The sequence below is a fragment of the Anser brachyrhynchus genome, assembly GCF_964034855.1.
Source record: "Anser brachyrhynchus genome assembly, chromosome: 4".
In the NCBI taxonomy this organism is placed as follows: Eukaryota; Metazoa; Chordata; class Aves; order Anseriformes; family Anatidae; genus Anser; species Anser brachyrhynchus.
This window is the reverse complement of record NC_137698.1, coordinates 20,210,124-20,235,231: the sequence shown is the minus strand read 5'-3', so window position 1 is coordinate 20,235,231 and position 25,108 is coordinate 20,210,124. Positions and strand designations below refer to the sequence as shown.

The following is a 25,108-nucleotide window of genomic DNA, read 5'->3' as shown; positions in this document are numbered from 1 at the left end:
CCAGGTTCAAAGCTGAGTAATTAGCACAGGAATTTAACCAATAAAAACAGCACTTTAACTAAAACAGAAAAAAGGTGTATTTAAAAAGACGAACTATGATGTTCTTGGGAAGTAAAATAATACATATAACCAAAATTGTAGCACCAAATATAATAGAGGCATAACCAATGAACACATTCCAACCTTATCTAGAATCACTTTGATTCACTCTACCTTGCTTTCATTACAGGAAGGGCACAGCAAGGGCATTCCTCTCAGATCAAACAGAAAATTCCATAGACAGAAGTTTCCACATGTCTGATTCGTTGCAGATTAAACCCTTATCATTAGACAGCAATCTCTAATTTTCATAGAGACAGGATATACCCTGTCATGGCAAATCTACAGGCAAAGGATCGGGGGGGGGGGGGGGGGGGGGCAGGGGTATAAATCTGTAGAATGGAGATATATTCTCACTGAAAAAGCTATGCACCTCACTCTCACAACTTTAGAGAAATGGAGGGGACAAGGTATAAAAATATATGATCCCATACATAACTCCATTCATGCATTCCATCATAGCTTCTTTATAGGGCAACTCTTTCAAGCTGAACTACCAAGAACTCTCTCTGTGCATAAATACAACTGGGACTACAGGCGACACATGAAAATTCTGTTCAGTTTTAGCACATTAGGTTACCAAATTCTTCATTTCTTTACCCATACAACTGTAGCAGTTCTGTAGTGCTCATACACATTAACATGACAGTCAGTGTAAAACGTATAGGTAACAGAATAGCCTTCTGAGAATTTTTAATATCATAATCTCCTAATCCTTAAATCCTGTACAACATATTAATTTTGTATAAGAATTTCTGTACAAATATTTAATTCCAGGAATATTTTTTTTGTTATTGTTTGTTCTTAGTTTACCATGTAGAGGTGGATTCAGGCTTTTTACATCAGCAAAATAAAAATAGTCTTTTGTATAAATAACCTAAAGCTTGATTTAGGAAACATGCAGACTTTGGAGCCAATCCGTGCCAGTGAAGATTACTCTAAAAAGTACACTGGGCCTTAAAACAACGCAACTACAAAATGTGCTGTGTGTAACGTCACCTGTCAGGCAGGCGAGATTCTTTTCTGGCGTCAGTGATGCCACAACTACAAGTCTGCACAGACACAGCTCTAAGCAGAAAGAACTCAAATGATCGTCTCTACTGGTAGCTCAAGACAATTTATACCCACTAGCTCAGCAGTTTGCTCTTTAGCCCTAATGTCTACCAAAATTAGGCAACTCTTTACAAAACCTGCAAATGTATCATTTATCCTTGTTCACAAAAATTAAAATTAAAAAGAAGCAGCTAGTAGAAGCATGGATAAAACAAAGCAGGGAAACCTCCTTTCTGACTAAGGAAATTATCTGTTACAGTCCTGTGGCTAGATTCTTTGGCCACTTTTGGTTTTCCCCAAATTCCTCTTTGATGACACTGGAATGCTAGAGATTTTTTTTATTTTTGTTGGGCCCCACAGAGACTGCTGAGCTGGAACTTTATTCTTGGTCACTTTCAGATGACTAGAGCAATTAAATCACAGATGAAACACAAATTACATAGAGATTGTAAAATGGACCTGCAAACTATAGTTTCAGCAAGGCCAAAAGTATTTTTAGGTCCAAGATCTAAAGCTGCAATACCGCTTGTTATGAACTGTGGAAGTTTGCCAAGTACTCATGTAGGTTTGTCCTTTGTTAAATATGTCCAAATGCTGTACGATTAAAGTTTAAAATCTTCAAAGAAAAGAATAAACATTACGTAATCATTTTCAAGCTCCTCTCTTTTGACCTTAATATGTACTTCAAAAGCTAAGCAGATGCTTAGTAGGAAATAAATCCCCAACTCAACAGATGTACCAACAGCGATATGGCAAGATGCACCTTCCATAGCTTTTGGCAACCCTTTGCTTTTATTATTCCTCTGCTCACAAGTGCTTTTCAAGTCAAAGAGAGGCCTAAACAAGTTAATAGACCCTTAATATGTACTCCGCTGCCTGAATTGATTGCTGCTTATAAGGTAATCTTTGCAACCACATGTGGCTCAGCCTCAGCTCATCTCCTACAGAGAGGCAGCCCCTAGGCAGCTCTGTTTTCATCAGGCTGAGTTGTAGCCCAATCAACACCTTGCACAACAAAGCAGTCCCTCACTTTCAGCAGAAGCAGAAGAGGATGGGAACCCAAGCTTTTGTATAGATTCTCTATTTGGCAGCTGAGGTGATGTTTTGCTCAGCAGGATACCTAAAACAACTCTCAAAGTAGTTTGGAAGATCCCCCTGCCAACAGCAAAACACAAGATGAATATGTTTGTCTAAAACTAATTTAGCTTCTTCCAAAAGCCACCTTGTCAAAGCCACATTAACAACCTAATAGCACTCTGTGATTTAGCACCATCACAAATGCAAATCATACAACTTCATTCGAGCCTAGGAAAGCAAGGTAATCAGCTAGCTCCAGGACAGATAGGACCTCGGTGACCCTAGTGCAAACCTGGGCATAATCCAGGGCTCCTTAATGACTGCCAGACAAACTCAGTATTAGCTCCAAATGCCATGCTCTTCTCTAGCACCGTTTACCCATCTGAACAGTAACCCAAACATAACAGAATCATCCCAAAATTTACCCAGCTGCACCTTCACTGCCAGATCTTAGCTCAAATGAACATAATTAGGCTTTAAATAACTGCAGGCCGGAGTTGCGACCAGACTATAAAATTAACCAGGTAATCCCTTCTGAACTTGGGTATTTACATGCACAACTAAACGTGAGCACCTGGCTAGGCTATAGGTACCAGCAATAATGCAACACAACACTCACCCAAAGTTAGTTATCTCCTAAAGAAAAGCTTTCTGGATTGCTTTTTGGATAGCAGTGAATTTAGGACTTGTCCTCAGTCTAGCTGACAACAGGTCTCTGGCTCTAACCTTTACTTCTTTGAACAAACACAAGTTGTGCTGAAGTGGTTATATACATCTTCAGAAAAAGTTTTGAAATTTCTCGTAATACTAAAAGGGATTTGAAGATAAAAGTTATTCTTAGTGAGCTTCTGTTACAGCTATTTGTTCTGTCTAGTAAAATTAAATCTGTGCCAAACACTTCATTTTTAAAACCATAACAAATTGGTGGAAAATATATTTTAGTTGCATGAAATTTTAAACAAATGTTTTTGAACTCAAATTATTACTCAATCTAGGCACAAAGTATACAAATATGTGGGGTGTTTTTGTTTTTTTCTTTTTAAACATAACTACTTTTGCCTTGCAGAATGGCCCCAGTTTGGCTCAATGCCACTGAAGAAAAATTCTGTACGAAGAGTGAAGGCATGCAGATCTTCCTTGAAAATAAGAGTGAAGATTATACAGAGATGATGCTGAGCACACTCAAACCCAACACATATCATTACCTGGAAAGCAGAAGATATCCCATTCTAAAAATAGCCTACACTAAGATAGCTGTAATCAACCACCTCCACATTATGCCTCCACAAATTAAATGGCCTGCACACAACAGACAACAGTCTCTCTTGTCACGCAGACTAAACTAGGCTTTCAGCTCTGCTCTACTACATGTCTACATGTCTGACTATCATTGAAGATTCTGGTATGGAAAATAAGTCATCAAAATATGGGATAAATGCTTTAAAAGACAAATTATTGACTTTGGGTGGCCATAATTTGCTAACTGCCTTCAATATTTATTGCCACAACCACCCTTTTCTTCTGCTGGGCTCTGGAGAAGTTTGGAAAGGACTCACAAGACTACCAATGGAGGAGTTGAAATGGGCAAACCTTGTCTCTCAGTTATATTAATTCAACTTGATCTTATGCTGCTGCTCTTTCCCAATTCAATATCAAAGCTAGGGAATGCCCAGCTACAGCATAAAATAAACATGCCACTGGAAAAAACACTGAATACATCAGCATGAAAACGTCTTTCAAGAGCAGGCAGCTACAAAATTTGTCTTTGCTTGCCCCTCTTCACCTTTTTAAAGTATTCTCTCTCTCCCTCTCTCTCTCTCTATATATATATATTATTTTATAAGCTTTCCATAAAAGTAGAGTTTACAAAGAGAATGTCTTTCTGACCTAAACTGCTTCCTGTTTCCAGAGCACGGACAGTTGCCTATGTTTGTTTTTAATAACAACTCTGACACTTCTACTACTACTAAAAAAAAAAAGAGAAGGCATAAAAGACATCTATCACAAACTCAGAAAATGTCCTTTGAATTCCTTTAAGAGCTTTAATCATACCCTCTTCAAACAAATAAAAGATGCCAGTTCTTATATAATTTTCCAAAGAATGAGTTTAATAAGTTGCACTTGAGTTCCAGGTTTTGACCTGAAATTCTGTTCCAGATGCCGGTGTGGCAGCTGACCGATCAATCCCAGAATCCAAGGAAAAACCTCCATAAATCCTGTGATTAAAAGAAACTCCTCGTCCTCTCATCTGAGTGGAATTTGAATTTCACTCAAATCTCCAGTGTACATACTACAGTCAGGTTTCAGCTCTCAGATGTTAACTGAAGTGCTGACACACAGCCCCTTACGGGAAAGATTAACCTTCCAAATCAACATCCATAGTCCTAAGAGCCTAATTTTAAATTAGAGTTTATAGAACCAAGTCATTGTTCCACAAGACTTTGTTTTGAACAAAATGCTTCACAATAATCTTAGAAATTCTGAGTCTGGTACATTTAGACCTCAGTCACTGAAGGAAGTTAGCTGCAATAGCTACATGGGCAGATCATTTACCATAAGTACCACTAGCAAAGTAATGTGGCAGTACAGAACTCAGTGGGAGGTTGAAAAAACTTCTGCGAAGCTAATTAGATACTTGGGAGATTAGTCTGTGCTCTGAGCTTTATTGACTTCAGTACCTGAACTAGCTAGGACAAGAATTTCCTGTGCAAAAAGCTGCAACCATTTAGTATTCTTCAGGAGTAGAGCACCTCCTAATCCAGCTCTCTCTTCAAAAAGAGTGGAAAGAAGCATTGAACTTTGCAAGTCGAAAACACTGAGAATCCACTCCAAGAAGGTCTTTTTCCCATTTACTTCTCATTTTTACCTAGTCAAAATATTCACATAAGAAGTTTTAATGTCAAAACCTATGTGCTGATGAGACTGTATCCGTGAACAGAAGCTAAGCTGGAAATGTCACTGACAAATGTAAGCAATCAGGAAATTTTAAAGCACATCCTCATAGCCTGCCATATCAAACCCACCAGGAATATTCTTTCCTGGCTATCAACATCAACCTCATTGCAGTTTTTAATCTCATGTTTAACTGTTTCTTATAAAACAAGATTTGTTCAACACTTTCTCAGGTCATAGGTCACTGAAAACTATTAACAATCAGATAGATCACAGAATTACAGAATGCAACAATTCCGAATAAACAGAGCATAAAGTCACCACATAGCTTTGACAGCAGCACAGCTGGAACACGCATAGTAGAAATTTGGAAATTGTTAGGAACCCCTGGGGTTTGTGTTTGTTTTAAATTTAACCTGCACGAAATTAAGTTGTTACATATACTGGTGTTTATGACTTATACAAACAAGGTAACAAACAGAGGTAAACAGAAGGGAAAACTTCAACATGAGGCATTCACTGAAAGTGAGAAGAAAGTCCCATATTTGTAAGGCTGCTGAACTCCAAGTATGAGGTTGCCGAACTACAATTAACTTAAAACCAAAGTCATACCATTCTCAGTTTTTATTAAAAACACCTCTTCCACCTTCACATGGTTTACGACTGTATTAGTAAAACAAACCTAGAAAACGTTCCCAGGCATTGGAAGTTGCTTCTCTGTATTGCTAAACTGCTTTTGGCCTGTGCCAGGCACCGCTCTCCCAGACAGTGCCAGGACAGAGCTAGGAACTGACGAGCAGCAGCGACCATGCCCAACAGTCTGGGTGCAGCCACCCTGTTTGGAAGGTACCACAGTTGTTAGGTCAGACACAGCCCATTTGGCTTCTGTTCCAGAAAACACCACTGGTTTAGTAGATATCCAAAAGGTACTTACGCGTTCTGCTCCACTGATGATCACCGTATCTAATATTTGCTAATGCCTGTATTCATTGTTAAAACTCAAAACCAGCGAGCGGTAGGATGATTAAAAAAAGCTCAAAAGCCAATGAGTGCTGAAGATACAGAATTTGAACTTGTTCCTTAGGTGCAAATGTAAACCCTACCCTGCCTTTTAATTAATGCAATTTTGAGAGCACTACAAAGAAACGTTAACATGCTTATTACTTGTTAGCAATACTCTGTACCTTTTAAGAACATAATTCAGTACTTCGCTCTATGTAGTTAAAATCCTATTCATTCTCCTTAATGAATTACTGTCTTCCCTGCTGGAAATAGTTCTGGTAATATTAAAAAGTGTCTCATAGCCATTAAGCTTTATTGATGGTATTTTGTGCACAGAGATAGTGTAGTAAAATGAGTTTTCCTCCACATTCCCCCTCTTAATATTTTTTTACTTGCTCCCTTAACATTCTTTACCAAAACAAATAATCTTTCCTTATTAAGGTAGTGAGGTTACACCCAAAAATTACATGACTCCAAGGGAGCACTACACAAGAAAGAATCCACTAACGGCCACTGAATATTTGCAAGCCCCACCTAATTCAAGAACTCCATAACAGAAAATAACCAGTTTGGGAAACTATTAGAAAGAAGTACCACGTGTCTGCTCTGTTCTAGTTCTTTCTTAAACTGCTAGAGATGGTGTATAAGTTTAAACAGACCCTTGTTCTAATTAAGCACAGTATTACTTGTGTCTTTTCCAGTCAACAAATTAGTTTGATCATCTGAAATTTTTGTTATTGTTAGAATTGAATTATTGTTCTGTAAGCCTCACACACAGCAACTTAAACACAGGTTACTGAAGGAACCGTAAGATTCCTGGTAACAGGTAACTAAATTACGGGATTCAAGACCAGTACAAAGGTTATCAGGCACAAACTTCAGACTGCCACATCACCCTTGACACCATTCTGGAACTAAGCTATGCTCTGGGAAATATCCACAACTGCAGAAACTGAGAAAACACCTGCTGGTGGTAGCCTTGCCAGTTGACCTACATGGGAAATTTCTGATAAAGATGTTTGTAAAATTATCCATGGTTTATTAAAATAGTTCAAATAAATCATCAGTAGGGAAACTTTACTGGGAGCACAAGTGCTCAGAGTCCAGCCACTCCAGTACACATAAGGTTAGACAGAACTGGACGCAAAGGAATTCAGTTTGAAACTTCCTTCATTTCTGAACAGCTTTCAAGATGGGCTCCTGTTTTCCACAAACACTGCAGTGTCCTAGGACGTCTATACTCCCAAAGTCTGCTGACTCCCTCAGCTGTCTAGATTTTGAGCGCTAGAAAGAAAACCAAAACCAAAAGAAAACTCTGAAACGAGATAAAAACTAGCTCTCAGTAATAAGCCAGAAGCCCTGGTATCTTTAGGAAGAGAACAGCCTGCTTAGCACAAATTCCTTGGAGAAGGACAAGCAGATACTGAACAGAACTAGTAATGGTTCCTCTCATTTAACAACTGAAAATCTATGTGGAAACTAGTTCACCAGATGCTGCTGATCCTATAATAGTGTCACATACACCCCGGTGGGTGACACTGAATGGCCTCGTTCACCTAACCTGTACAACTGGAAGAAATACTAGCAGTTCCTTCCAACACCTTTTTTCACATACTAGAGCTTCCATCTTTTATTTCACCTTTGAGAAGTGCAAATACTTAATGAAAACGCTCATCCTTATATGTAACTACAACAACAAAAAAAACAACAATAGAAGACATTTTCCCCTACTGCCTGCTGGTATGGTATCTGGGAGGAGAAAGAAAAAGGTCTCAATGTTGCCTTAGTACCATATAACTTCTGCTTTAGGTTCTCCTCCAGGCATTTCTTCTGTCATTTGTTAGATTCACTCATTTGTTGTAAAACTGAATTGTCTGACTCAATCTATCAAATCCTACACTTGCTTTCATTTCTAGCAGCATGAGTGAATGTCAGCAACCCTCCCTGACACGCTCTCCCTGTATGACCTCCCACTTTAAGTGGTCTCTGGAGATGGAGTTTGCTAAACCCCTCATCGACTACAGTGATAACCAACAGTTTCACTTTAATTATCTCAGCAGGCAGTCTGTACGAGTGACTCATAAAGCACCCTAAGATGATGTGTACAGCGAAAACAGAAAGGATTTTCCATCTTCCTCATCTCTGAAGTGGCAGTGAAAACAGGAAACACTACTTTTCAGACATCCTTATGACCACCTAAGAACTTCTGTAACACGACCTTTGGCTCAGTGCCCTCCCTAGAAGTAACAACCCACTGATACTTAGTACAAGGATAAAAGAACAGGTCAAGTAGCGAATTATGGTCTCCTTCCTCACCCACTTGGCTTCCAATTAATGACTTATAAGCCAGAGATAGCATAAGGCTGAACCTCAAAATAAACTCATTAGTATCGTTTATTTACTTTAGTCATACTTTTGGTCTCTATAACTTCCTGGGGAAATGAGCTTCTTGACTTTATTACACCGCATGTGAAAAATACTTCCTTTTCGGTTGGCTGCATGTTAACTGTGTGCAACCATTTCTTACATTGTAGTACATAGAAAGTGTGATGGGGAAGGTGCTACAGAAAGTATTGCAATTTTATAGGCTATCAACTTGCTCTCTACCTTTCCCTACTGTTGTCATCTTTATGAGCTAAGAAATATTTATTTGAAAGCTATAATATGACCACCTACCAATTCATTCCTAATGCACTTTTTCTGCGTCATCTTGAAAAGCATCACAGATTGAAGCAATTAGACAACAAAGTAATCAAAGCAACTCCTGAATTTAGCAGTATGGGCACATTAGGGCCTCCATTCAGATATTCACTTCTAAGAGTTTGGACAGAACTGCAGACAGTCAGACAACCTATGAAAACCAGCTGGCCTAAGTCAATGGTAAGTCTTAAAAAAAAAAATGCTCAAAAATAAGTGGCAAAGTTATATTAAGTTCTCTTTTGAAAAATGCCAGAAAATTTCAGAATTTCAGAAGGATAAAAATACCAAACACTAATACAATTTCATACCTTTTGAAGCATAGAATAAAAAGAAAAACTACTAACACGGAAACAAAAGCTTGAAAACCAGCAACAATTCCATGCCTAGGACTAATTGATGCTTCTAACACCATCAGTCATCTATTATTTTTTTTTCTGCAAATGTGACTGTTGTCCTCAATTCCTAGAAGCAGGGGATAAAACAATTTTTTAACCACTGAAAATAGTAGACTTCCAAAATCCAGTTAATCAAATTTTGAACTGGAAGTGCAATACGATTCTCTCAGACAGCAGGAAGCTTAAAAGGTGAAGTCAGAAGAGCCCTTTACCAAGCTGAATAAGTCAGCTTCCCACATCTCATCTTTCCACAAATTCTTTAATATGCTTTCTTGGATAATTATCAGTCTGCTCCTTATATCAAGGCCAGTTCATTTTGTAAAGAATGACAAATATTCAGATAGTTAAGCACAAAGAGTGCCTTCTGTAACAATTCTGGTGATTTCTTAGTTAAAAAAAAAAGACATTTTAAGCTACATTGTCAAGCTTTTTAATGCTCTACATTCTTTCACCAGCTTCTTGGTTTAGATCAGTTTGAAGACAAACACATCCACCAAATGCTAACAAATTCTTCCCCACTCTAGTGTTTAAGATGGAATTTGCTCCCTAAGATTAAAAAAAAAGCAACCCCTCTTCATACCCCCACCAAATAGTAGCATAATATCAATGCTCTTTATCTTTATGAGATATGTAAAAGAACAGGTAGTTACAGAGATGCGCTACTAGAAGTCAGCATTACATGTATTCAGAAACCATCGTTCTGCTTTTTTTCTGAATACATGACATTGGAATAACTCGAAGTTGCTCCTCAATTTATGCATCACTAATGAGGTAAGTCAACGGTTCAGTCTGCTTGATTTATACAAGCTTTTTAAAGGCTGCATCAATGCTTTCTTGACACGAGCCTTTCCATGAAGAAAGTACTGATTACTACCATAAACATGAGCACCTATAACCATAAAAGGTAGCTACAAAAACAGCAAGTATGGCAGTATCACAATGATAAATACATCTAGTAAATGAAGCACCAGAGCTGTAGTTTAGGAATGCAAAGCATAAAAATGTCAGAATTCAGTCCTTGGACAGAAATCAGTCTAACCCCTCAATTTCATACCCCCCACAGTCCACAAGACAACTGTTTACATGAAGCAGACTTTCATTTTATATCAACAGCATTCTTCTTTTTGCCACATGGTAGATATTTTAAGATCTAAGAATGGATTTAGGTATGCTGGGTGAAAATGAGGACAGAGGAAAAGTACTTATCAAACACATACTTACAATTTCACTAGAGGCAGATGGAACTGTACTCGTTATTGCTGACTTTTTATTTTTTGGTCCTAACAAAGACACCTCTCTCAACAGTGACAATGCAGCTTTTCTTATCTCTTTGCCAGCATATCATTTTACTTAGCACATAAAGATAACAGAAAGATGCCTTACCTTTTTCTTCATCTATGCGAAAGACTCCTATACCAGACCCATCTCTGATAGAATATCGAATCTCCCCATCTCGTCCTGTGTCTTCGTCATAAGCAGATACTGTCATTACTGAGGAGCCAACAGGAGCATCTTCTTTTATAAAGCCTTTATCTGCAAATATAGAGAACCGTGGCGGGTGCAAGTTTTCATTCACATCAACTACCTCCACTTCAACATAACATGTAGAGGACAATGAAATGGGTTTTCCTTTGTCCTTGGCCCGCACAGTCAGGTTATAAAGTTGTTTCTTCTCATAATCCAGTCTTTGTACAATACGTATTGCTCCGCTTAGTTTATCAACATCAAAGGTACCATCTCCACTGTCCAAAAGACTGTATCGTACTTGACCTGACTGGCCTAAATCAGGATCATAGGCTTCTAGCCACGTAATAATTGTTCCCTCAGGAAGATCTTCTCGAATTTTCACATGATAATTTGAAGGAATAAATTTAGGAGGATTATCGTTAACATCTTCTATAGACACTTTCAAAATAACTGTTGAAAATAATTGAGGTTCTTCAGTAGGTTGGTCCCTTGCCTCTATTTTCAAGAAATAGACATGCTGTTCTTCACGATCAAGAACCCCCACAACTTTCACAACTCCTGTCACAGCATTAATAGTAAACTTGTCTGTATCTGTAAGAAGAGAGTATTTTACTTCTCTATTAGCCCCCAAATCTTTATCAGTAGCTTCAATTTGAATAATTTCACTGTTCAGCTCTTTGTTTTCACTCACTTCTACAAAATAGCTGTCTTGTAGGAACTCTGGTGGGTTGTCATTAGCATCCAAAATTCTTACATCTAGAAGGTGCCAGGCAGACTTCTGTGGTATTCCAAGATCGTAGACAGTAATGTTCAGTGTATATTTATCTTTTACTTCCCGGTCAAGGGGAGACAAGATTTTCAGCATTCCACTTTCCATGTCAACAATGAAACTACTATCTTCGTTACCTCCAGAGATAACATACACTAACTTTCCATTGAAGCCAGTATCAAGATCAGTAGCATTCATAAGTATTATGCTGGAGCCCACAGGTTGGTCTTCTCTTACCTCAATGCTACTGGGGAGCGTACTTCTAAATTGAGGTGCATGCAGATTCACTGAGTGAGTGTCAAAGAAAACATCCTCAACTTCTCCACGGCTGTGCAATTTATTTGCTTGCAAGAGCTTCTCTGCGAGCATTTTGGCAACGCCAGTTTCTTCACACTGCAAGTTGACCGGTTTGCGACTAGTAGCTACAGTTATGTTGATATACAATGGTTTTGCAAAGTTTTCTCCATCTGTAGCTGTAATTTTCAAACTGTGAAAAGAAATTTTAGCACCTAGGCCATCTGTTAGTGACTGCTTGAGGGAAAGTACTCCAGAATTTGGATTTAGGCTAAATAAATCCAGTTCATTTCCAGATTCAATTTGGTATCTCACCAACTGAAGCTCATCAGCATCAATGGCAGATACGGTTGTTATTTGTTCTCCAACACCAAGATCCCTGGGGATTGTTCCCTCACAATTTATTTTCTCAAACAGAGGTATATTGTCATTCAGGTTATTTAAAATAATAGTAACAGGAACTTCAACTTCTCGACGATATGGTATACCCCAATCAGAAGCTCGAATCCTTAAATTGTAAAGCCTTGGCATCAATTCATAATCTAATTCTTCTGAGGTACTAATAACCCCACTGAAATGGTTAATCACAAATGGCAAAGGATTTAGGTTTGCGATGCTGTACGTCACGTAACCATTTTCCCCTTCATCAGGATCTTTTGCGCTTACTCTCATGACACTAGTACCTATTGGCATATTCTCATCAAAAGAAGCTTTATAGGATGTCTGAGTAAATTCAGGAGGATTGCTGTTCATGCCTAGTACCTTAATTAATACTTTTGCAGAAGCTCTTCTGTCACTTGTCACAACTTCAAGTTCAAAATGGGATGAGTATTGTGCTTTTATGGGTTCTGAAGTGGTAATGAGACCAGTGTGAGTGTTTAAATTGAATTTTACTTTGCCAGGTGTGTTTTTAAATATATATTTTAAATGGGGGTAACTAGGCAGAGCTTTTACCATTATCACAGGTGTGTTTGGAGGAGCAAATTCACTTATTTCAGCTCTATATATCTCTTTTTCAAATCTGACAGGACCAGACTTAAACAGTGGTGATGTCACATGAACAACTTTTACAGATGAAAACTGCTGAGGATTTCCTTTATCTTTAGCTTGAAGGGTAAGGTTGTATCCAAAGGGGTGGCTCTCCCAGTCAATGGGACCAATGGCTTTGATTCTGTATTCTTTACCTCCTGGAACAGACCTCACTGTTCTGAACTGCTGAAGTGGATCACCTGCAACAATATTTAATGATGCTATTTCTCCATTTGGACCTTGATCGTTGTCCTCTACAGTTACAACTGCATAAGTTGGATCCTTGTCTGATTCTGAGGGAGTCAGTGTAACAGCTGTAATAACAGGTGCATATTCATTTGCTTGCTCTACGTGCACAGTTAGTTTTGCCATACTGCTGATGCCACTGCTACCATACAGCTTCAGTCCACGATCCACTGCAAGAATTTCCATTTCATAACGCTTAGTGTCCGAGTAGTCGAGTCTACCAGTTAGCACTATCACACCACTAGTTGGATGAATAGCAAACACATCTGTTCTTTCTTTAAAGCTATAATAGAACTCTCCATTGGTTCCTATATCTGCATCTGTTGCACTGACTCTTGCGATGCTTGTCCTTATTGCTGTGTTTTCAGGCAAGGAAACACTGTAAGATGTTGGAGAAAACAAAGGTCGCAAGTCATTTGTATCCAGTACCTGTACCCTGACCTTCGTGCGTGTTTCAGCATTTGTATTTTTCTCAACTGCTTTAACAGTCAGCATATAATGGTCTTTTACCTCTCTGTTAAGGATAGCTGTGTTTCCTCCCTTGGTCCGTATTCTCAAAAAGCAGAAGTTTCCAAGAACATATTCTTCAGCTTTAAACAAGTTCTCACTGTCTCCAGAAATAATTTTGTATCTTATGTCCCATAATGGATTTGTGATGTAAATGCCCATTTTCACTGGATGCCCAACATAAGTCTTGGCTGCAGAATTCTCATACACAGTGGCATTATACTGTACTTGTGTAAATTGCATTGGTGGAGCATGATGTGGGATTTGATTTCCTTCACAGTTTCCAAAATGCTGCACCAGCAGCATCAGCAGCAACAGCATAGTCAAGTATCTTCCCATGGCAGCAATTACAAAAAAAAACCTGAAACAAGAGAAAGAAGCGTTAAGACTTATGACTGTTCAAATACTACTTAGATGACCTCAATGCTTAATTTAGAACACACACTTGCAAGAAAACTATTAGTTATACATCTACGTTACAACCATTTTTGCTGAAAGTTTCAATATGATTTCCAGTAACAAAAAAGCAGCTAAATTAAAATCCCCCCGAATTCTCAATCCTTAAAACCAAATTCTAAGAATTACTATCGTGACACAAGGAGAATGCACTCAGTTAACTTCATCTGAAACACTTCATGAAGCAACACTGTTAGGAGAAATATGCCAGTGCTGTCTACTACAAGTGAGCAAACTCGATCTGCATGAATTTGCAGTACTGAACTTTCTCTCCAGTCCTCTAGTTCTAGTTTTCTGATAGAAAATTATTCTCGCTCATTTCACTTAGATTGTAAAATGACTAATATCCAATGATGCAGAAGTAAACCGCAAGATATGGCTTAAGATTACCGTGAATTTTCTCGAGTATTCAATGTATCCTATAAACACCTGTTCCAAGAATTACAAAAATTATAAACAGGGAATTATTCCATACCTGTTTTATTCTCTCCTGTCTGAGTACCCTGATTAGGACAGTTGATAGCATTTTATTTTATTTTTTTAAGTCAAGCTCATCACTAAGCTGTACGACCATCAATAAAGAATGAAGCATATTCCTTTATTCCCCTCTCTGAACAGATCTGAAAAATGAGGATCAAGAGCTATGGGAACATGAATCTACCAAAATAACTGGAAGATCTATTGAGATGTGTTTCTTTTAAACACACACCAGAAATGACAGGGAAAGAGCCTGAAACAGCAAGACAGACATGGAGACATGCCTCATCAGCTCTATCTTTTGAGGAAGAAGTCAGTATATAATTTCCAATGCCTAAATCCAGGCAAGACTGCAGCATAAAGAAAGGCAGAAACCTCAGGAATGAGATCCTTCAAAACCACCCTCTTCATCTGGGTTTACAGCAAGAGTTGTTACTCCCAGATGTCTCACAGGATGATAAATCAAAGCTTTCAAAAAAATTGGGGGGGAGCGGCAGAATTTCTTTGCAGCAAGTAGAAAGCCATTTAACTTTAACTTGATTAAGTAGCACACATTCTTTTCTTTTACCTTCCCCTATTTATCTTCAGCATTTTTCCCTTGCCTCTTCTTTACTCTCTCCTTCCCTGGCTGGTCTTTGTCATACAACTTGCGTACTAATTCCCAACTGTACCCTCCTTTCATTCTTCCTGACCTTTTCTCCCCCATTTTATCCCTATTTTCCCCCTCTCTACCTCTGCCTGTCAGACGCTCCTCTGTGCCTATCCTCACACTGGTTCTGCTCACCTCAGCTCAAAGGGCATCTCATTCTGTTGTCGTCTTCCACCACTCATATTTTCTCTTACTGCTGTTTGTCTCTCCCTTAATTCCCACCTGCTTGATTAGATACCTGAAATACCCTATTGGCTGAAATTCCATGGATCATCTCTGCCCACTAGGAGATATTCGAGCAAATTAACCCGCTTGTGATAACAGTTCACTCCAAAGCCTCAGAAGCAGATGATTCAGTCAGAGCCATTATTAAATCAGCAATATTGAGAAACAAAGGACTTAGGACTCAGATTCACAAAGCTAAAGGAAATATTAGAGAGGAATAATAGAAACCCATCCGGGGAAGAAAAAAAGCAAAAATCTATGGTCTGTCTTCCAAATCTAGCAATTAACATACTTGATTAAGGCTATAACCATAGCAAACAATAGAAAGTAAGTCACTAGCTAGAACCACTACTTAAAAGGTCTTAAAGCTGGAAGAATGAAAGGTTGGGAAGGCAAATGAGCGAGGTTGCAACAATCACAATTTCAATGGATTAACAATATCATTTCACTCTTCTCTACTGTTTTTCCTAGGCTATGGTTTATCCTTAGAATAAACAGACACTTGGGTCTCCAGGACTTCATTTTCTAAATAAATGAATATTTTCATCACAAAAATTACTGCAATAAATAACCTATATCAATACCTCTAAAATTCCAAGCAATTTAAGAAGTCATTATACCACACTAAGACACATGTCAAAAGTGATTACATCATTTGAAGTAATCAACAGAAACAACTCTCCCTGTGGAAGTCTTGGGACCTTCAACTCTGGCAGGTGAAAGGAGCTCTGCTCTATCAAATAAATGAGAAGGCTCTCCATGAGAGCCTTCCAAAAACTGTGGTACTTCCAAAACCATACACTCAGGGAAACAGAACAGAAGTATAGTCAGGGAAACAGAAGTTACTCTCTAGTCTTTCCTACCTATCAGAACATTTCTCTGTGAACGTCTTGTATTCTTCTCAGAGCCAAGGTAGCTCCTCAAAAGTCACTTCAACACAATTCCTTAAACTTCCACCAGTCATTTTGCACTCTTGTCAAAACTGGACACATTTTAGGCCTATAATCTATTAAAATTCAGTATCAAAGAGCATGAACTCTGATTCTGTATTTATGGGGCTGCTATTAGCTCTTTTACTCCATTTGTTGGAATTTTAGCAGCTCTTCACTACCAAAAGCTACCTTATTGATCAGGTCTTAGGCTGCATAGTTTCCCTCTTTTCCTTCCTCAGCTGCACTAGGATGTTTTTGTTTGTTTTTATTTATGTTAAAATCCAAAACCCCATTTGTCTCCTGAAGCTATAGCATCCTGTAACTCACAGCCCTTACTAGCAGTTGGCAATAAGCTGTCAGTACTGGTGTGTTTATTACGTAAAACACTATCTGTCTGCATCTTTTATCATTTGCTCCTCATATCTCAGGCACATTAGACTATGATGCATTAGACTGCATTAAGATATCCAAGCTCCTCATTAAAATTCTAAGCTGAACATATGTGTAGGTTTTACTATTACATAAATATTTTTCTGTGCCATAATACCTTAAGTACTCGTTGCTTATTTTCTGTAATAACTGCTCAGAACTGGCAACAGGCAGGCTATTAAACGTGGTTATGCAACTACCAGTAAGAGTCCATTCTGTAGCAGCGATCTCTAACATCTGCTGAGTCACACCATACAACTGAAGAGCATCCCTCAACCGAACAGTTAACCACACTAAATAAAAAGAAGTTAGATACTTCTGTTACCTGACGTTTTCCCCATCTTGTGCCATAATTTGCAGAGCTACCAGAAATTAAAAATTGTTGAACCAAGACTATTATCAACATATAATGTGATCTTGATAAATATCTAAAGCATTAAACAATGTAAAAAGTTATCTACTAAGAGAAAGTATGAAAACGTTAAGATAAAGTGGTAACGTCTTAGATACAAACTCAGATGGCTCATTACAGTGAGCCAGAATGACTGAATTTCACAAACATTTTAGCCAAGGGCTACACTTTGAACTATTATTTTTTTTTTTAAATAAATCTTTGGAGTATCACCACTTTAGGATTTTCTGCATCCATTTCCAAAACGTAAAGCAACTGTTTGCTTAATAAAACATCATAGCCCTAGGTTTACAAGAAGTACATCGTATTTATTGTGGAAAGGTAATCTCTAACAAAATCTGATTTCCTATTTGGAAGGATAACTATTATTTATGTGCGTATTCATACCAATGATAGTTTTACTATTTAGATATTGCATTAACAAAATGATTTAACTCAATGTCACTCACATATGGGAAAAAAATACTAACACAACTTAGAAATATGAACTAACTTCACAGTAAAGGCAACAGAATCAGAGAATCAGGTGGGCTGGGTGACCTTTTACTGAAAACTTCCAAATATTGATGATTTGGATAAGATACAAGTTATATACATGTTTCTCTTTGAGGAATGCTTGCAGTACATAGACTTCAACCTGTATAGTTTGAAACTTGCAAGTTTTAATCATCAAACACAGTATGTAGCAACCTCAACACCGAACAGGCAAAACAAGCTTTGTCTTCCACAAAAGGTATCAATAGTGAACCTACATTGTGGGAGTTACTCCCCAGCCAATCACATAAAAATCACGGGCAGAAAAAGCCCCTTAACTGGGCCGGACAGGCTGTCACTACGAGCCTCAGTGCCATTGTTATACCCTTTCTACACACAAGATCTGCCAGTTAAGCCCAGAAGGACTTCCTGCAACACTTCGTTACATTGCTTGCCTTAGCCAAACCAGACTCTGAGCACAGCCTGTGAACACTGCACTTCGGAAACACCAGGGAGCATTTTGGGGACTAAAATAAGTCCTTTAGTGCTGTTTGCACAATGATCGTCTTCTGAAAACTTTTACTAATTTCTAACAAATGAGGTAGCACTTTGCTTTGTTCTCTATGTTTTTTTGGCACATGCACACCACCTTCCCTGATTAGCAACTTTACGTTATTAACGCTAAAATGTCTCTACCAATCAAAACATCGCCGATTTACTTTAAAGGTCAGTTTTGATCATCACGTGCAAGTGATGCCATTTGACACAAACGCACTGTGAAAAGTTATTACTGCAGTAACTAAACTGTCATGACAGGGTTCCTATTGTAGAAGTCTAAGGGAGATCATGTGGCTTTGTGGATTGTACTAACTGTACAGTTACACCTTCTCTTTCAGCTTTTTTAAAAGCAATCATTTATGTAGACCAGTCAGGAAAAAAAGTCAGGTTTAACCGTTTCAACTTCCTCAAGACTCCAATCAAAAACTTAATAAATGTCTGATTTTCTTTTGAAATAAATACTGAAAGAGGTTTTCGTTGATTTTGGGGATAGGGGGAAGGGATAGGGACAACAGTGGGGGGCGTCTGTGTGTTGGTAGACAGAAAATTAACACTTGATGAAAGCATATACTAAAGTAACTTTACTAAAGATAGTAAGTTATTCAAAAAATGTACAGTACCGTAGAGGTTAACTTAACAGTTCCAACTTGTGACTAAACTCCAGCAAGGTTTATGTTTATATGCCCCACGGTAGGATTTAATCTCATGAGGTACTTTGATTTGTGCAGTTGAGATCTCTGCTGTTAAAGGAAACGCAGCTGCTGTATTCAAACAGCACGCAAAGATTCCCAAGCCTGAGCAAAACAAAGATTCACACCGACAATTTTTCTATTTACATACACCAGTAACTGCCGTATGTCTAATACTGAACTCATCCATTGTACACAGAAAAGCAGATCTTTGGGAATTAAGAAGTTGGGTTGAAATTCAACATGATGACAACTTTGCAAGGACCAAGAATAATTTTACTGAGGTTGCACTCAGCTTTAAACTAAAATAAATAACAGATACAAATCTTTGCTGTTTTAGAGCTTTGCTTTTTCTTTTGCTTCCTTGCTTTCACTGAAACCAGTGATAACTTGGCCATATAAGGTTCTTTCTCATGCTAAGTTATAAAAGCAGTAGCCTATCGTACTGCTGCAACTACTAAAGCTCACCTTCCAGTGTCCTAAATGCAAGATTTCAGGATCTCACAGAGAACAAAAAACTTTGAAATAAAGTCTTATTCAGCGTTAAAACAGGGAATTTTACACACTAAATAGCTGAATAATATAACCACATGTTTAGACAGGTAAAAAGGCAGTATGCAGCGAGCAGGAGGCACAGCCATTACACACTATTCCTTTCTTTCACAGCAAGACAGCAGGAGCAGTATTTCCCATGCGGCCGCCTGGGAACAACTTGTAAGTAGCTCAAACTGCAGGAAAAAATGCTGTTAGAAGTCAGCGTTGATATTTTTTAAATTTCTTAATGCATCCCTCCGGCTCCCCCCCCCCAAAAAAAAAAAAAAGTTTATAAGCATTGGCAATGGGAAGCTCCACTGCCACTTGCTGACCCCAGGAGACTAAGCACACCTTTCCAACAAAGCTTGGTTTTGTCTGAGCTGCCAGAGAAGCCAGGAGGAGCGAGGCGAGCTGCCGGGGTCTCCGAGAGCCGCCTCCTCGCCTTCATCTCGCCGAGGAATCCGGCGAGGGGAGCACCGGGAGGCGCCGCGCTCCAGCGGGAACAAAGGGAGAAAATCACCCCGAGACACTTCTTCGCTGCCAGCCTCTCCCCTTGGCTTACCCGGGAATTAAGTTCACAATGGCCCATTAAACACATCCCAAGGCAGACACCTTGCCTCCAGGGGCAAAATATGATCACCACCTTTTTTTTTTTTTTTTCCTCGACATAACTTCGGATCAACCTGCCGCCTCGCCTTCCTCCCTCCCCCCCCTCCCCTCTCCTCTCGGCCGGCAGACCCCCAAAACTTCTCCCGACTCGCCCGGCTGACCCCACCTCAGTGCCCGCGGGGCGGGGACCAGCCCCGCATGGCGGCCCCGGACCGGGCCGTTCCGCACCGCGCTCCGCTCGCCTTCCTCCACCGCCGGCCGCCCGTCCCGCCGCTCGCTGCCCCTCGGCGCCGGGCCGTTCCCCCCCACCCCACGCCGAGCCGCCGGCTCCGTATTCCTCCGCCGCGCCGGCCGCTCCGGATCTCGTTTGTGCCGACGTTCCGCGGGAGCGGCCCCCGCACCCCGGCCCCTCCGCCCCGCCCGGGGCCGGGCCAGGCGCGGGGTAGGCGGGAGCGGGGCCGGCGGCCGCTCCCCCGGGCAGTGAAGAGCGGCCGGGGGGGGGGGAGGGGGGAGGCGGCTGGGAAAGTTCGCCCGGGCAGCGGTGGCTGCAGAGGGAAGGGGAGCTTGAGGGACGGCGCCGGGACGCGCAGTCCCCGCTCAGGGCGCTCCCCGCAACGGGCGTTTAGCAGCCGCTGACCCTCCTTGGCCACCAGCAACCGGCGCCCGCGGGGCTCGCAGACGAACGCCCCGAAGGAGCACTCCCTGCTCCTTCAGAAGCGATCGCGCTCGGTAGCGATCAAACGTTCGCCGGGGAATCCCTCCCGGCTCGGCTGCGGGCGGGAGGAGCCGGCGGGGGCGCGAGTGGGGCGCTTTATTAGCCCCGTAAATAAATAAAGCCAGCTGTGCGGAGGAGGGGGACCCTCCCTCAGCGGAGCCCTACGCGCACCGGGGCTGGAGATCAGAAGAGAGCGGCGCCTTCAGAGAGCGGCCCCTTCCCGGTGCCCTCCCTTCCCTCGGGGAGCGGCCCCTTCCCTCGGGGAGCGCCGCTCCGCTCCCCTCAGCCGCCCTCGCGCCCTCCCGGGTCAGCCCCCCGGAGCCCCCTCGCATCCCCCGGCGGCGCCGCAGTTCCGCAGCGGCCGGCCAGGGGGCGCCGCGCCACAGCGCACCGGAGGCCGGGCACGCCGCCGGCCGCCAGCCCACGGCCCGGCGCGGAGCCCCGCGGAGCCCAGCGCGGCTCCCGGGTCGGTCCGGGAAGGCGGCGGTGGCGCCTCGGGTGCGTCTAGGTCAAGTCGGCGTGCCTATATAGATATATGCCCGTATATACGTGGGTGCATATATAGAGGGATATACGCACACGACGGTTTTAAACTGCAGCAGCCGGGGGCTGAGGCGCAAGCCCCCCGAGCGCCGCCGCTGAGCAGCGCAGCGAGCCCCACGTGAAGCACCTCTGCAGGCGCCCCGCTGCGAATAAACTCCTCAAACAAAGAACTCACCAGGCCAGCTGGACTCGGCGCTCCCCTCTCAAAGTCCGCTCCAGCTCAGTTCATCTCCGCGCGCTTCCTTTTCCCTCCCCTCCGGTTTTTTTTCTTTTTTTTCTCTTTTTCTTTCTTATTTTTTCCTGGCCTTCGGCGAAGGAACGAGAGCAGCCTCGGCGGCCGCGCACCTCTACAGCGGACAGCCGGCCGCGGCCCCGGCGCTCAGCGAGCGCGGCGCCCGTCCCCATCGCCACAGCGCGGCATGTCGGCTCCCCCCCATCGGCTGCCTGCTACCGGAACGGCGGTGGGAAGGGGGACAAGAGATGGGGAGGGAGGGAAAAAATAATAAAACGAAAAGGGAAAAAATAAAAAGGAGAAGGAAAAAAAAAAAAAAGGAGGAAAGGAAGGCGAAAACGAGAGATCCAACTTTCTCAAGACATGTCCAGGCAAAGAACGGGAGAGTTGCGGAGTTGCAGCGTCGGAGAGAGTGAGTGGGGAAGCTGCGACGGATCGCTGGTTCCCTCCCTCCTTCCCCCGCCTCCCTCCCTCCCTCTCCCCCTTCTCTCGCGCTCCGTCCGCCCCCCGGACCCCACTGCCGGCGGCACCACCCCCTCCTTCCCCTCACCGCTGCGGCGGCGGCGGCGGCGCGCACCCCGCCGGGCTCCCCTCGGCCGCTCCGACACGGCTCCGCGCGGGGCCGCTGCCGCGCACCTGGGCCGCGGCCGCCCGCAGGTGAGGCGGGGCGAGGCGGCCCCCTCAGCCGTCCCCCTGCCACCGCAGGACCCTGCCGCGGGGGCGACCGACCCTGCCGCCGTCGCAGCGCCGGCCGGACAGCGCGACCCCTGCTGCACAGCGGGTCCTCGGCGGGGCACTGCCGCTGGAAGGGACGGCTGGCTGCCGGTGGGCCGAGCACGGGGATCGCCCGCTCTCCCCCAGCCACGCCAGGGCTGGAGTCTTCTCTTCTCTTCTCTTCTCTTCTCTTCTCTTCTCTTCTCTTCTCTTCTCTTCTCTTCTCTTCTCTTCTCTTCTCTTCTCTTCTCTTCTCTTCTCTTCTCTTCTCTTCTCTTCTCTTCTCTTCTCTTCTCTTCTCTTCTCTTCTCTTCTCTTCTCTTCTCTTCTCTTCTCTTCTCTTCTCTTCTCTTCCTCTTCCTCTTCCTCTTCCTCTTCTCTTCCTCTTCTCTCCCCCTTTTCTTCCCCCTCCTTTCTCCCCCCCCTTTTATTCTACCCTTCTCCTTATCTTCTCTCCCCCCTCCCCTTTTCTTTTTCCCTTTTCCTCAGGTGAGCTGTATTTTTTAAGAAACAACAAAGGGGTTCCTGTTTGCCTCCCACCTTGAAAAAATAAGAAATAAAAAAAATGGCAGTTCCTTCTCAAAAACAGTAAAGCACAACCAAGCAAGGCATGTTTATCATATTTACACTGTGGTGCCCCCTCATTTTGAATGACCGCTGATCAGTCACTCTTGATACAGACCTGGAGAGGTGGCACTGTGAAGTGGTAGTGATCAGCTGGAAGCAGGGGGTGGGTGAGTCAGTACTGAATGGTGGGGATTATTGAATTTTGGAGAAATTACAGAAATGGCTTTAAAAGCAGCTCACCTGAGAGAGAGAGAAACATTAAATTTGTAAAGCACTCTGAGATTCTCAGAAAGTAAAATCTTATTTTGTGACACCGTTTATCCCTAAGGACCCAGAAGTTTGGACCTTCCTCCAAAACTCAAATTGACTTCTGAAGACATTGGGTCATTGTTTCCTATAAGATACACCAGTGAAATCTACCAGCCAAATGAGCATGCAGTACATTCTGTGTTAGGAAGAGCAGATACATACTGCAGTGCATAAATACTAAGTACATTTCCAAATAGTGCATGCAAGCCAATTCACCCTGGGAATGATCACTTTGAATGAACCTGTCTGGAAAGTTTAATGTCAAAATTCTCTGGCCTTGTAGATTTCCACAACAAACACAGCTGATTGATTTAGTGAGCATCTCAGAGGTACTTTCTGAAGACCCTAAATGGAATTATACTAAGTCCTTATCCAAGTGCTACTGGGCCAAATGATCTTTCCTTCTGTGAGGACTCCTTCAAAGGGATCTTCATAAAGTAAACTGCACTGAAAATAGCATTCCTGAAATGAGCTAGAAAAGGGAACATTTTAAAGACTTCATAGTTGAGGGCTAGAAACAACTACTCAGTAAAGTTGCAAATACTTCATATTTTCAGAGAATGAAATTAGCTATTGTTCAGATTCATAGCCATGTTATAGTTGATTTCTCAGATGAGTAATGAAGGTTAGTGGTTAATTAAACTAACCTCCTATAAGTGGGGCAGAAGCATCTTTCAAAAGTATCTGGTAAAGTTAGACAAAATATAGGGGCTTTTGATTTGGATTTTCTAGTATATTCATGCTATGCTGACAATAAGTACTTTAGGTGAAGAATAAAAGGATATGCTGTCATTCTCTATCAGTGGGCAGTGGCTTAGCACTTCAGATAAACATTGGAGCCAAGATGTCCAAGCAAGTGCATACATAAGTCTTCTTGATATATATAATTTTAACTTCTGAAACAGGTTTCTAATGTCATGAATAATATTGACAAAGCCATTCTGATAACATAGTTGCTCGATATTCCATTTTCTTTTCCTGTTTTCTCTGCTCTCTCTTTTTTTTTTTTTTTTTTTCCCTCAGAAATAGTGTTAATAAAGATAGTACAATCATTGTTATGCTTTTAAGGATGAATCTTCCCATAGTATTTTTTTATATATATAATGAGCTAAATAAATTAATATATTCTGTGGATAGGTATGCATTGTGCTAATCTATAGAGCTGTTATGAAAGAGAATACTTGAAATCACACTTCAGTGCCTAGGGCTCCATACGCTGCTGTAAAAAGCTTCCAGTCTTACAACCATTGTGGCAAAATATGTTCTAGACTTGGTGTTCGCTATGATCTATTAACATACCCTTGTTCTTATGATACTGTCTAAGATGAAGCAATTTTTGGCTCATTTTGTAAATGGAAAATAAATACATACAGTTCTTTGGATTAGATAGTTTTCTTTTAAGAGACATATAGATACTTCAAATTCAGGCTTAGTTCCCAAGAACTGGAATAGAAATCTGGTATCAGACTGCCAGTGAACAGTTGTGTTAGAGAACCTTTGTCATAAAAGAATAAGAAAATCAGAAATTACATTCCCTCTTAATTATCCTCTCCCTGTAAGACTTTGTAGCACTAACACTCTCACTAATCCACCTCAAAGCCTAGCATCGTAGATCTCAACTCTTGTTTGCTATGTATTTAACAAACAGGAGCTGATATATGAACTGGGCAAGTCAATAATTAGGAAGTAAATACTGAAGTCGAGTGTCCTCCAGCCCCACATATGAACACGGGGAATGCTATCTCGAGTACTTTGGACTGATCTCCCAGCTCCCATTTTGGAGAAGAGAAGTTAATCTCAATGTGTAGGGACTTTAAGCTACATAAAGCATTAAAGATTGATATCAGTACTTTGAATTGTACCAGCTCAAATTGATGGCAAAGGCAAGGATAATTATGGCTCGGTCTCTATGGGGGAGAAACAGTTGCAATTGCTACACCAAGTGCAGCTTAAAAAAAAAAAAAGGCAAAAAAAAAAAAAAAGCAATCAACAAACCAAACCGCTTCTGAACACAATAGCAGCCTGTGACTCAGGGGCAATCAAGGGCCAATAAA

General features: G+C 41.5%; 1 protein-coding gene across 8 annotated transcripts in view; it reads right to left on the bottom strand.

Annotated features, from left to right (window-relative positions):
• Window positions 1-22,141, bottom strand: part of FAT1 (FAT atypical cadherin 1) — a 109,310-nt gene extending 87,169 nt beyond the window's left edge. For 4 of the 8 annotated variants that reach the window (XM_080590126.1, XM_080590128.1, XM_080590127.1 and 1 more), the window contains exons 1-2: window positions 20,141-20,333; window positions 10,602-13,891 (exon numbers count right to left, since the gene is read on the bottom strand). In XM_080590126.1, the coding sequence (XP_080446252.1) occupies window positions 10,602-13,869 (3,268 nt within the window). In that variant the 5' untranslated portion in view covers window positions 13,870-13,891; window positions 20,141-20,333. Of the gene's footprint in view, window positions 1-10,601; window positions 13,892-20,140; window positions 20,503-21,407; window positions 21,869-22,014 lie in introns of those variants that run through there. The other 4 variants (XM_080590125.1, XM_080590124.1, XM_080590129.1 and 1 more) reach the window with 4 other exon arrangements.
• Between the last annotated feature and the right edge of the window lie 2,967 nt (window positions 22,142-25,108).